The sequence below is a fragment of the Erpetoichthys calabaricus genome, chromosome 12, assembly GCF_900747795.2.
Source record: "Erpetoichthys calabaricus chromosome 12, fErpCal1.3, whole genome shotgun sequence".
Lineage (NCBI taxonomy): Eukaryota > Metazoa > Chordata > Cladistia > Polypteriformes > Polypteridae > Erpetoichthys > Erpetoichthys calabaricus.
The window spans coordinates 6925833-6940299 of NC_041405.2; the positions used below are offsets into that span (position 1 = coordinate 6925833).

Genomic DNA, 14467 nt, shown 5'->3' on the forward strand with positions numbered 1-14467 from the left:
ACCCATCTGTCTCTTCTCACCATCTTGCCCCCCACACTGTACTTCTCCTATCCATGGGCTGAGCTCTTAGCGCCTCCTTCCTGACACTTCAAGAGTGCAAAATAAAAGTCAGCTTGAGAAGAGATAGCAGCCAACACTGCGCTTCACTCCTCGACCGCCGGTGGAGACATTCCAGGTAAGGAAACGTTTATCTCGATTAACAGCGAAAAAAACAAAGAAACCTCAGGAAGCGGGTGGGATTTTCTGCATTTTCACAAAAATAAGACATTTTATCTGACAGCATTTCTTTTTGTGTCTCGGCTGGAGCTGCAAACTGTAATTCTCTTCATTAACTGAGCAGGGTGTGGGGACCTGCAGTCAAATCCCAGCCTGGTCTGTGGGGGGCCTTTTCACCCCACAAGTGTGTGTGTTTGTGACATTTGAGGGGTGACATGAAGTGGGTGCTTTTTCTATGAGGGGGTCCTGTGGTGGCGTCCTGTCTAGAATGGGTTCCTGCCTTGGAGCCGATAGACTCTGAACTGGAACGAACAGGTTCAGAAGACGGTGAGGTGGACGTCAGCCCTGAACTCGGCGATTGAGAAAGTCGAAAACGATCATCTCAGTCACTTGGAGTTTTATAAAGTAATAAATACGCATTTGAATAAAACTCTTCAAAGCTCTCACTAAGCATGCAGATTTCAAAATAGATTATTATAATTATTTAACCAATGAAAAGATTATTTAAAATTATAGACTGTGTCATTAAATTCCTTATAATTGTTCATCATGACAGCCACTTCACTTTATTTTTTACTTCTTTTTGGCAGCCACGGTTCATCAATAAATGCATCCATCCATCCATCCATCCATTATCCATCTATATCCTAACCACAGGGTCACGGGAGAAGAAAGTTAGATTAGGGAACACTAATTAACATAGAATAAAAGTAAGGTTCGATGGCCAGGGAGGACAGAAACAAACAAAAAAAACTCCAAACGGTTGGCAGGGGGTCCGAGGCCACAAGACCACCCAGCCAGCCCCCTCTAGGCACTCTACCTCACATCAATGACCTCAGTCAGTCCTCACTGTATTCAGGATTCACATGGAAGAACTTGATGATGATGGTCATGTGAACTTCTGGCCTTCAATCCATCAATGGAGGGACATCACGGTGCTTTGATCAGGAGGTGGTGGTGGTGGAGCAGAAAACTGGGAAAAGAACAGAAGAGAAAGTAGGGGTTAGTACGGAGCCACCATGAATAATAATGATAATTAATTGAATACACAGAGCATCAGGATTAAACTAAGATGAAGCTCTGAGAAAGCCATGTTACAGTAATGAGTTTTCAGCAGTGTTTTAAAGTGCTCCACTGTATTAGCCTGAGAATTCCAGATTTTAGGTGCCTAACAGCAGAAGGCCGCCCGCCTCACCACTTCTTTTAAGTTTAGCTCTTGGAATGATTAGCAGACCCTCATTTGAAGATCTAAGGTTACGATTTGGAGTGTAAGGTGACAGGCCTTCTGAAATATAAGATGGAGCAGATTGTTGAAGGCTTTGTAAACCATAAGCAGGATTTTAAAGTCAATTCTAAATGACACCGGTAACCAGTGTAGTGACATCAGAACTGGGGTGATGTGCTCGGATTTTCTTTTCCTAGTTGAAGATTCTAGCAGCTCCATTCTGCACTCGTTGCAATCGATTGATGTCTTTTCTTGGGTGGTCCTGAGAGGAGTGCATTACAGTAATCTAGCCAAATGAAAACAAAAGCGTGAACTCATTTCTCAACATTTTGCAGTTATGTAAGAGGTCTAACTTTTGTTATATTTCTTAAGTGAAAAAATGCTGTCCTAGTAATCTGATTAATACAGCGTTTCTCAACCTTTAAGTATTTGCGACCCGAGTTTTCATAACAGTTTTAATCACGGCCCCCTAACGTTTTTTTTGAAAGGAGCCTACTAATACCAATTTGTTCTTTTTTACTTAATGATATATCATAGATGCATATTTTATTATACCTACTTAACTTTTATCGACATTTATCTAACTCTGTATTTATTTTTCTAGTATCAGAATGCAGTTTAAGTTAATTTGTTTTGGTTTCAATAGATGGATTTTTCATATTTTCGATTCTTGTTTTCTTTTTTTCACATCTTCGCACCCCCCTAGGGGGGCCCGCCCCACAAGTTGAGAACCACTGGATTAATATGTGATTTAACATTCAGGTTACAGTCAACAGTTACCCCTAAATTCTTTACCTCCATCTTGACTTTTAATCCTAATGCATCAAGTTTATTTCTAATAACCTTATTATATCCATTATTGGCAATCACTAAAATTTTTGTTTTCTCTTTATCAGTGCTGGATTAACCAATAGGCACATGTAGCATATGCTACGGGTCCCGCAATTTCGGGGGCCCCCAGTGGTGGACCCAATATTTAATGAAAAAGTGTAGCATTGAAAAACTGGTCTTTAAAAATATTATCTTTACGTTTTTAAACTGTAAATTTCCATCCATCCATCCATTTTCCAACCCACTGAATCCGAACACAGGGTCACGGGGGTCTGCTGGAGCCAATCCCAGGGCACAAGGCAGGAACCAATCCCGGGCAGGGTGCCAACCCACCGCAGGACACACACAAACACAACACACCCACACACCAAGCACCCACTAGGGCCAATTTAGAATCGCCAATCCACCTAACCTGCATGTCTTTGGGAGGAAACCCACACAGACACGGGGAGAACATGCAAACTCCACGTAGGGAGGACCCAGGAAGTGAACCCAGGTCCCCAGGTCTCCCAACTGCGAGGCAGCAGCGCTACCCACTGCGCCACCGTTCCGCCCACTATAAATTTCTTACACAAGAAAACTTTAGGGGCCCAACACGTAAAATTCATATAAATATTAGAAGATTCTTATTATAATCGAGAGTAAAATAATTATTTAGTCAGGTTTGAATTGTTCAGAATCTAAACTTCAGATGATGCAGACCAAAAGGGCCCCCAAATTTGAAATGTGCTACGGGCCCCCAAAGCTATTAATCCGGCCCTGCTCTTTATTTAGTTTGAGAAAATGACTACTCATCCATTCAGAAACACAAGTGAGACATTGTATCAGTGAATCAAGAGAGTTGGGGTCATCAGGCGCTATTAATACATACAGCTGCGTGTCACAGCAATTTAACCTGAATACTGAGGTTTTAGTTTAGAAAAAACAACTCCTACATTAACATCTTTTGTCTTAAAAGAAAAACACAATAAGAGAGCTTTCAAGGATGCAAACAACTTTTTATTGAAAGGTAAAAGTTTGCATTTGGCGTGCTTTTGAACAATTAATGTGATTTTTTGCTGTTGTCTGCAGGCTAATAATTTGTCTAAACTTTGTAAGTTTGAGAGCAACACATGCAGCACGCAGGTCGTCTGTTAGTCTGTTTCTGGTGTCAGATTTGATTTAATTCAAAGCTGAAAACCGCTGCTCACAAGCATAAGATGATTCAAACAAAGTAAGGAACGCGATCCCAAGTGCTTTCATTGACTTCAAATTATTTGGCAGAGAATTCCACACTTTAAGGATTTCATTTTCAGAACTAGCTGTGAAAATGAAGCACCCAATACAAATCTGTCCCTATACCAAAAGTAGCTAACACTATTAGTTAACACTAAAGAAATTAATATTCCCTGAATCAACAATCTGCCCCCCTCTGCTATGCCACGCTGTGAGCGGTGCTCCCCACCAACCCCACCACGGGAATCAGACTCAAAAAGCTGCCATACGCGCCGCATGTGAGCCGCCCAACTTACCCCAGACAGCGGAGGGAGGAAGCTCTCCCATTGGGCTGCTGGGCAGAGGAGCAGGTCATGTGAAAAATGTCCGCAGGCAGGCGCGGAGAAGGGAAGGGGAGCAGTGTGATGACGCGGGTTCGCTCCATGCTCCCACCTGACTTCTGGGAGCTGTTGAACCCGACACCGTTGGTAATGTCACCAATGAGCTGGACAACAAGGAACAAACAAAGCAAGGGGACAGAGCAGCAAGCAGGATTGGTGACAGATTTTAAAAGAACCCACGAATCCAAGCCGGAGGAGGACATTTTAAAGAGCTATTTAATGGACATTTATTGATTGATTGTTTTTATTGTCATTTTAAAGTTCTTATTCTTTTAATGTCCTGTTTTTACAAGGAGTCCTTGGGTTGATTTCATTGTGGGATTGTTTTAGTGCTTTTATTTATTATTGTTTTAGTGCAGTGGTAGTGTGACCGAGCTGTGGACCTGGGCCACCAGTTGCACAGGGTTGGCAGTGGCATGGAGCCTTCGTGTGCAACTGGGGCTTATGGGGGGAGGAATGTGGTGTAGCGGGTCCACAGCTCTAGTCTAAAAGGCCACTATTTTAAATAAATATGGGGCGTGGTAGTGTGGCGGGCGAATTCGTGATGCGGGCGGTCCTCGCTTAAGTGCATAGGCGAGGAGTCGTCCGCATCCGTAATTGATGCCGGGAGCTGCTACTTGCCACACCTGATCCACGTCCCCGTGATAAATAATAGAAGCGCGAGGCGGCTAGGAGAGGAGAGAAAAAGAAAGAAGGAAGGAGACCTGGAGGTTAAGGGAGAAGAAGAAGGAGAGCGAGCGACAGCAGCCCGGCAGCTGGTAGGAGAGCCCCGGAGGAGTTTGGCCAACTCTCGGAGGGGGCAGATTGAAGCGGTCACTCCAGCTGAGTAATTGGGAGGAGCCGGAGTGACCGGCAGTGAAGTCGAGTGGAGGCTTTGGGCATATTGAGCCCCGCTGGGGGAAGAAACCCAAGTCTCGGTCCGGCTGGAGCCCGACGTAGCTAGGGATCGGGGGGCTACCAGCCCAGTGTTGAAGGAGCTGCATTGTGTTAGTAGGTCAACTCTACTGTTGCGGGGCCCGGAAGGGAGAAGCAGGGGAGTTGCCGGGTTAAAGAAGGCTGCACCGGGCTTTGTGTTTTTAAAGAGACCGCTTCCAGCCGTTATTTTAACCTTGTTTTTAAAAAGGATTTATTCATTGTGTTTTTAACCGCCACAATTCATTCATTTTAATGGATTATTTATTTATAGTCAACCCGCGGCGTAGCATATGCTGCATAATTATGTATTGATGGGTGAACACTTCCTGAACGACACAGTTGTCCAAATGGCGTGGGTTTGAGGATACGACTGTGAGTGAATGAAAAGATAGACCTCTGGAGAGAGCAACATATAATTGTCCGTGACTGAAAGCGGGATCGTCTGTGACGAAGAAGGCCACGCTGGTGAAAGTTACTTCGTCGGTAGGGATATGTGTCAGTATTTGTAGATTAAGATGTAGCGAGTCTTCGTTGTTGACGCTTAATGTAGCTTGTGTACTGAGTTGTTGCGGAGTCACAGTTGAGAAACACTTTGTTAATGTCTTTTAAGCACAGGGGAAAAAATGAACATGTGAAACATCTATAATGTAATAAGCCACCAAGAAAAGTAACATTGTAACAATGCTATCTACGACCCGATCTCTGTAAACAGAAGTGAAAACAAAATCGAGCCCAGTGCATTCTTTAACTGCCTTGTGGCGCTGTAGTAGTGCTGCTGCTTTGCAGTAAGGAGACTGTGGAAGATTTTGGGTTCGCTTCCCGGTTCCTCCCTGTGTGGATAGCGCTTTGAATACTGAGAACACCGCTATATCAATGTAATGAAGTATTATTATTCTTATGTGTCCAGCGCTCTCTCTCGCACGTGCGCCTGTGTGTGTGTCGCTCGCTGCACGTGTTCCTGCAGGCATACCGGTAAGTGAATGAAAAGATGGAACTCTGGAGAGAGCAACATACAACTGTCTGTGACTGAAAACTGGTTTTGGCAGATACATGCACATCTTTTTGAAAGTTTGGCCCTGTGCCTTGTTAATTGTAATCACAAAGGCCAATCTAACAGGAAATTGTCTTCGTGTAATAGTAAAAGGCAAATTATCTGCGGCAAACAAACTGTTTTACACGCTGCATACCAACCCGCGGCGTACTATGCCGCATAATCATGCCACTTTTTAAATGTTTTTTAAGCAGAGGAAAAAAAAATGAACATTTGTAAAATCTGTAACGCCGTTTTCAGTAAGTACAATGCACACGCGTTTAATTTGTCGGCCACTTTTTGCCAGCCGTCTTTTCTGGTTTGGGCTGCTTTTGCAGTGTTACCGCTTGTGCATATTAAATCTTGAAATCCTTCGAGTAACTAACTAACTAACTAACTAACTAACTAACTAACTAACTAACTAACTAACTAACTAACTAACTAACTAACTAACTAACACCAACCCACCCACACAGCTTGTGTGAAAACAATGCGCCCGTTCTTTCATCGTTTTGTTGCAGCCTATCAAAGACTTGCTGATCATGTTTTCTAGACTCAAAATACATTGGCTTTTCACTCAGCATGGGGGCGTGCGTTCATCTTGGATTATTACATCTGCTACACAGCTGCGTTTGAAAAACCGACTTATCCCGGATGAGTTTCACTGGCATTAATGATTAGGAATCTGGTTGGAACAAAACCCTGCAGCCACAGGGGTTCACCAGGACCGAGTTTGGGAAACACTGCTGAACACAGATGAAACCAACTCAGGTGAGGAGTTGGAGCGGGCATTCAGCGATTCACATCCGCGACAAACGTGCCTCTTCTTACATGGTCCTGCCGCGTCCACCCTCGTTCCCGAAGCATACACACCGCCTGGTCATGTGCCCGCTCGCAAGAGCAACTCACGGAGACCCGCCCACCAACTCTAAGACCATGGCGTGTAAAACAGTTTGCGATGGTGGTGCGTGCGTCATAACCGAAAAGAATAATGAAAAGTCAACGTGGCTCAGAGGTGCATGTGGAGTCTAGCAGAGACGAACGTGAATGACGCATTGTGTTGTGAGTTGCTGTGTCCGAGTTGGTGGGCGTGGCTCTGCGAGTTGTTGTCATATCCAATGGTCTTAGAGTTGGTGGGCGTGGCTCCTTCCTGCGTACTTTCATGGGCGTCTTGCTTGCTCTGGTGGCGGCTTAGTGAATTATATATATAGATTGGAACTGTGGGACAGTGCACTATTTTGTTTTTGGTTTGTTGATTTTAAATAAAAGCACTCTGCACTTTTTGCACCATCCCCTTGCTTCATTGTTGTGCCTCACTGTCCAGCTCATCGGTGACATTAGCGACGGTGTTTGGTTCAGGAGCTCCCAGAAGTCAGATGGGAGCATGGAGCCAACCTGCGTCATCACAAGCAGCTCGGCCCCGCGTCCCTCTGGCTTTCTAGTAACGAACTCTGTGCTGGGACGATGGCGCGCGTGCCCACAGAGAGGCCTCTGAATGCCCCCTCTGGCACACCATTGGCTTTGAAGTCTCTTGAGGTGCTTCGTCTTCTCTAAGACCTAAAGCTAGAGACCGGCGCACTGATCCACGTTCTTAGATCTTTAGAAGCCCCTCAGGGTGTCGAGGTATGAAGCATTACAAATGTATGGCGTGGGCCTAACACATCTCGACACCTCACTTTTATCGAAAAGGCAGAAAATTTACGAGAAATCGGTGGGCTGACTTAATAAGGACTAAGCCGAGTCTTAACCTCTGACGAGCGGAGGCTCTCGTGTGCACACTCAGCTGCAGACTGGTGGGGTCTCTCAGAGCGTTCGGGTCCTCGAGGATGGTTTCCATAACAGGCTAGAACTAGGAATGCCTCGGTGTCTGGTGTCCCTAAAGAAATGGCACCACGTGATGTTTAAAATGTGGGTGTCCAGGGTCAAGCAATGGTCTCCATCCTGGGTCTCCTTGTGTGTCTCACTGTTCTTTTCTTTCCGCAGACTTGTTTCAACCAGACAACATGACTGAGCTGGGCTGGCAGGCGTTCTTCCTCTCCTCGTTTGTCGTCTTCTTCATGTTCCCCGCCACAGCTACATCCTGCAAAATTGTCCCCATTAGGGAATGCAACAATGCTGAATTTGTGCCCGGGTACAACCTGGGAGGGGAAGGTTTCAACATCATCACCATGGAGCGGAAAGGAGCCTACATCATCAACATGGATGTGGTGGACCGGGCCAACGGCACCTGCAAGTTGTGCACAAACACCTATCAAGGTAGAGTCCAGCAGAAGCTTCCGGCTTCGATGGTGGACTGGCGCCCTCTGCCCCAGTGCAAGATGAAGGTCGCCAGCTCCATGTACGAGTCCAGCGAGTCTCTGGTGAACGACACCGGCTCCAGCATGAAAAACGACTGGAAGGTGGGACTGGAGATCACGGCAGATCCCAGGTTTCAGCCATCCATGATGCTTGGAGGATCCCATTCCAGAGCGGCCAATTTTGCTATGGAAAAATCAAAGAAAGATAAATACAGCTTTAGCAGACAAGAGGTACACTGCAGCTTCTACGGGTAGGTAAATTAAAAAAATAAAAAAGAAATACAAAAAGTGAGAGAAAAAGAAAGATCAGTAACAGACACTCGGAATTAATGTCGGCAGAGTGCTTAGAGAAAACACTGCATGCAAAATGGCAGGGTGAAGAAAAAGGATAGACGGCCGATGCGTGTTATGATATCCATCCATCAATCCATCCATTTTCAAAACCCGCTTAATCCTAAGAAGGGTCTCAGGGTTAATCTAATCTAATCTAACCAATAGGGAGACTCATCAACTCTGGAAGCACATGGGAACTGAGCCCGGTGAAAACCTGAGACCTCGCTGGCCTGAATGTAACGAAAGATCAGGTTTGTCCAAAAGTAGCAAATGGCATGCGGTGCCACACTCAGCAAAGTGTGAGACAAAATGGAACAGTTCTGTACGTTAACAACACCAAAGTACAGCTGCTCAAGGCAAGAAACCACATAAACATGAACACCATACTGAAAAGAAACTGCAATGAGCAAGCTCCAGTTATTAGATGACAAAGGTCAAACTCAGACACATGCAAATTTATATGTTAAGAGCAACAAATTGCTTATTCTAAGTAATCAACGTAGACTACAGCTTTAGCATGTGCAACACACTATTGAAATGTATTTTATAATTAATGTACTAATAGTATGCATTGCATTTGTCATTCCAACAGATGACACCTCACAAACATTTGTAGTAATAAAATACATTGCTACAAATATTTGTGATGTGCCATCTGTTAAGATAGATAGATAGATAGATAGATAGATAGATAGATAGATAGATAGATAGATAGATAGATAGATAGATAGATAGATAGATAGATAGACAGACTGTGGTGGGCTGGCGCCCTGCCTGGGGTTTGTTTCCTGCCTTGCACCCTGTGTTGGCTGGGATTGGCTCCAGCAGACCCCCGTGACCCTGTAGTTAGGATATAGAGGGTTGGATAATAGATAGATAGATAGATAGATAGATAGATAGATAGATAGATAGATAGATAGATAGATAGATAGATAGATAGATAGATAGATAGATAGATAGATAGAACAAACTTTCAATGCATACAGTATGTCTTTGTTTTATGCCATGTGGTATGGGATTCACAAAAGCAGTGTCAATGTTTGTGATGCACCATCTGCTGGAATGGAAAATGCAACACATATGCTTATGTTATATGCTATGTGGTATGGGGGGTGGCACAGTGGCGCAGTGGGTAGCGCTGCTGCCTCGCAGTTGGGTGATCTGGGGACCTGGGTTCGATTCCCAGGTCCTCCCTGCGTGGAGTTTGCATGTTCTCCCCGTGTCTGCGTGGGTTTCCTCCGGGCGCTCCGGTTTCCTCCCACAGTCCAAAGACATGCAGGTTAGGTGGATTGGCGATTCTAAATTGGCCTTAGTGTGTGCTTGGTGTGTTTGTGTGTGTCCTGCGGTGGGTTGGCACCCTGCCCAGGATTGCTTCCTGCCCTGTGTTGGCTGGGATTCGCTCCAGCAGACCCCTGTGACTCTGTGTTCGGATTCAGCGGGTTGGAAAATGGAAGGATGGATGGATGTGGTATGGGAGTCGTAGAAGAAGTGTTAAAGGTTGTGGGGTGCCATCTGCTGGAACAACAAATTAAATGTTTTTAAGGTTTGTGATGCGCCATCTGTTGGAATGACACATGCAATGCAGGTGTCTCATTTGTATGCCATATGGTATGGGATTCGTAAAAGCAGTGTTGATATTTGTGATGCTCCATCTGCTGGAATGACAAATGCAATCCATTTTTTTAACAACAAATGTCCACGATGCGCCATTTGTTAGAATGATAAATAAAATCCATATGTCTCTGCTATATGCCTTTTGGTATGGGATTTGTAAAAAGCAGTGTTAATGTCTGTGATGTGTCATCTGTTGGAATGACATGTGCAATCCACTTTTTTTTTACTACAAATGTCCATGATGCGCCTTTTGTTAGAATGACAAATGAAATCCATATGTCTCTGCTATATGCCTTTTGGTATGGGATTTGTAAAAAGCAGTGTTAATGTCTGTGATGCGCCATCTGTTGGAATGACATGTGCAATGCATATGTCTCGTTTATTTGCCATTTGGTATGGGATTCATAGAAGCAGTGTTAATGTTTGTGGGGCGCCATCTGTTGAAGCAATAGAGACATAGCAAGTGGATGGACACACAGATACAGAAGCATTTGTCCTTTTTTTTATGGTGAATGCAATGCCACTGAAGTTTATTTTTCACACTTTAATGCAATTTAAATGCTAATCTATTTATTTTTTTTATTCATATTTTTATGTAACTAAAAATATTAAATATTTGAGGTGGCATTTATTCATCTAAATTTGTAGTATTGATTCCCAAATCAATGTAACTTTAAATACAAGAATTTTGTATTATTCCCTTCACTTGGGGTTTGTTTCATTTAATATGTTAAAGAAACGGAGGAGTAGTAGAAACCTTCTTCACCTTCAAACCACACTAGCAGAACTTCAGTAAAGACAAGTTCTGTAATAGAGTGACATAATGGAGGGACTCGCACTATACATCCTTGAACAGGAGGGGTGCTGCTGTCCCTTTCCTGATGGCTCCTGAATTTCCATTAAAGGTTCCGTTCGAGTCTCTGATGGCCTCACATATTTATAACTGTCAACAGCCCCCACTGCCTGCTCTTTGATTGTTTCTTGTGGATGATTGTGGTTTCTAATAAAATTAATTATCAGCTGATAAGTTTTTGTAACATTTACATGTAGAAAGACCCCTCACACCAGTTAACAAAATCATCCATCACTGGACAAGGACTTGTTTCATCATTCAGCAGGCTAACAATCACTGAGTCATCAGCACATTTTAAGATGAAGCTACTTTCAAATTTACTGTTACCGCCATTAGTGTGGAGGATTTACAAAAGAGGTGAAAGAGCAGACCCCTGTGGAGGAGGACAGCATGTCAGACAGACCACCGCAGACTTTCACACATTGACTCCTCTCTGTTAAAAAGTCAGTCAGCCACAAACCAAACTGAAATCCAAAGTAAAATCTTTTATAAATTGAAGGTGTTGGAAGCTGAAGAAAAGTCCACAAACTGGAGGCTCATGTGAGTCTTGATGCCCTCCAAGTGGTTACGTATCACATGAAGCAAAGTGACAACAGCATCCTGTGCCCCTCTTTTAGACTCATAGGCAAGCTGAACTAGATCTGATAAAGCCTGAGTTTTAGAAGTTGTTCAAATGATCTCCTAGCCTGTGATGGAAGGCCACTGCTCCGAGGTCACTTATGGTTTTAAGGGGTTTGTTTTTGGCTGCTGGAATTAGTGAAGCCTGTTTTCACAGCTTCAGAACCTTCTGCCGTTCTAACGGCAACCGAAAAATCAAAGAAAAAATAAAAAAATAAAACAGAGCTGAGCAGCTCTCCACGGGATTCCATTAAGATGCTCTGGTTCGGGACTTTTTCATTTTCTAAAAATGTTCCTGACATCCTTTTGAACAACCCAACATATCTGAGACCATCTGCTTCAAGCATTGCACTTGCCCTGCAAAATCAAACTGCCCAAGGGAACCCTCATCTCCCACTTCTGCATGGTGGCCTCCAAATGGCTTTTCTAAGCTCAGCTAAGGTTCACCATGACACAGCAGCAACTATGTGGTTACTGAAAAAATGTCACATAAAGAGGTCAGAGGTGGCATTTGACATATTTATTCATTTCCCATTCCAATATCGTGAAAAACACTATATAACAGATAGACAAAAGGCACTATCAGATAGATAGATAGATAGATAGATAGATAGATAGATAGATAGATAGATAGATAGATAGATAGATAGATAGATAGATAGATAGATAGATAGATAGATAGAGTGCATCTAGAAAGTATTCACAGTGCATCACTTTGTCCACATTTTGTTATGTTACAGCCTTATTCCAAAATGGATTAAATTCATTTTTTCCTCAGAATTCTGCACACAACACCCCATAATGACAACGTGAAAAAAGTTTACTTGAGGTTTTTGCAAATATATTAATAATAAAACAATTGAGAAATCCCATGTCCATAAGTATTCCCAGCCTTTGCTCAATACTTTGTCGATGCCCCTTTGGCAGCAATTCCAGCCTCAAGTCTTGTTGAATATGATGCCACTAGCTTGGCACACCTATCCTTGGCCAGTTTTGCCCATTCCTCTTTGCAGCACCTCTCAAGCTCCATCAGGTTGGATGGGAAGTGTCGGTGCACAGCCATTTTAAGATCTCTCCAGAGATGTTCAATCAGATTCAAGTCTGGGCTCTGGCTGGACCACTCAAGGACATTCACAGAGTTGTCCTGACGGCACTCCTTTGATATCTTGGCTGTGTGCTTAGGGTCGTTGTCCTGCTGAAAGATGAACCGTCGCCCCAGACTGAGGTCAAGAGCGCTCTGGAGCAGGTTTTCATCCAGGATGTCTCTGTAGTTAGGATTTCGTGGGTTGGATAACGGATGGATGGATGGATGGATGGATGGATGGATGGATGGATGGATGGATGGATGGATGGATGGAGGAATCACATCATGTTGAAAAAATGTGCCTTCTTCCTCCACAATCAGGCAGCAGTTGTGTCAGAAATGCACCCAAAACATGAGAACTTACCATTCCTGTAAATGAAAATCACCCAGAACAACCTTTCTCAAAATCTAAAAGTATTGTACACTGAGATCGCACAGGAGGTTATGGAGAGTTCATGTCTACAAATTCACAACATGACAAACCACCATAGAATTGGTCCCATCTGCTTCAGGGAGGCTCAAAAAGTGGAAACTCTGAGCAGTTACCCTTGACCACTCCATGAAACCAACTACAGAACATGAAAAGAAGAATAATAAACAGCAGCACAAAGTCCAATAAAACTTCAACACAGACGTTAACAGCAGCAAAAAACAGAGGTGAAGGTGCAAGGCACTATATACAAGAAGATATGTATGAGGCAGATCTTACTGATAATGGTCTCTGAGCCATTGATCTAATGCAGTGGTTCTCAAACTGTGGGGTGAGCTCCCCTAGGGGGGCGCAAAGTAACAAAAAGGGGGGCGCAAAGATGTGAAATAAAGAAAACAAGAATCGAAAATATGAAAAATCCATCTATTGAAACCAAAACAAATTAACCTAAACTACACTCTGATACTAGAAAAATAAATATAGAGTTAGATAAATGTCGATAAAAGTTAAGTAGGTATAATATAATATGCATCTACGATATATCATTAATTAAAAAAGAACAAACTGGTATTAGTGGGCTCCTTACAAAAAAATGTTAGGGGGGTGCGATTAAAACTGTCATGAAAACTCGGGTCGCAAATACTTAAAGGTTGAGAAACGCTGATCTAATGGATGTTTCTCTTCTGCACCTGGCAGGTACAGAGTATCATCCACCCCAGTTGTGAGTGAGGAATTCTCCCAGTCCTTCCGGGCTCTTCCTAATCAATACTCCAGCTACACAAAGTCCCAGTACCGGGCTCTGATTGACATCTACGGTACCCACTTCATGAGGCAAGTGCACCTGGGGGGAAAGATTAAAAGCATCACAGCCATTAAGACGTGTGAGGCTACCATGAAAGGCCTGAGTGACACGGCCGTGAAGGACTGCCTGGACGTGGAGGCATCAGCCACCATCATGCAAGCTGCCACAGTCAAGACTGAGGCTCATTTTTGTAAGGAGAAACTGAAAAAGCTGGGAAACTCACAAAGCTTCAGCGCCACATTCAGTGAGCGCCACTCGGAGGTAACTGGTGGGCAGATTGATGGAGGGGACCTCCTTTTCTCCTCCCAGTCAGACCCTGGTGCCTACAAGGAGTGGTTATCCACTCTGAAGAGAACTCCCGATGTCATCTCCTACTCCCTTTCACCCCTTCATAAGATCTTTCCCAAAGACGCGCGCAGTAGACAACTGAAGTCCGCTTTGAAAGATTACATCCTGGAGAACGCACTTTTGAGACGCTGCTCCAGGAAGTGTTCAGCCGGTTCACACACGAGCGCCAGGGAGCCCTGCAACTGCATGTGCCACGGTGACAATGCCGTAAAAGCCAACTGCTGTCCTGTTGATAAGGGGCTGGCTAAATTGACCGTGAGAAACTTGAGGGCTAAA

At 43.9% G+C, this 14467-nt stretch overlaps 1 protein-coding gene across 1 annotated transcript in view; it reads left to right on the forward strand.

Moving 5' to 3' along the window:
* The first annotated feature begins 101 nt into the window (after positions 1–101).
* LOC114663222 (perforin-1-like) overlaps positions 102–14467 on the forward strand; it is a 14913-nt gene continuing 547 nt past the window's right edge. Inside the window, exons 1-3 of the mRNA XM_028816976.2 lie at positions 102–175; positions 7796–8360; positions 13738–14467. The exon at positions 13738–14467 is cut by the window's right edge and continues 547 nt beyond it. Of these exons, the coding sequence (XP_028672809.2) occupies positions 7816–8360; positions 13738–14467 (1275 nt within the window). The 5' untranslated portion in view covers positions 102–175; positions 7796–7815. The remainder of the gene's footprint in view (positions 176–7795; positions 8361–13737) is intronic.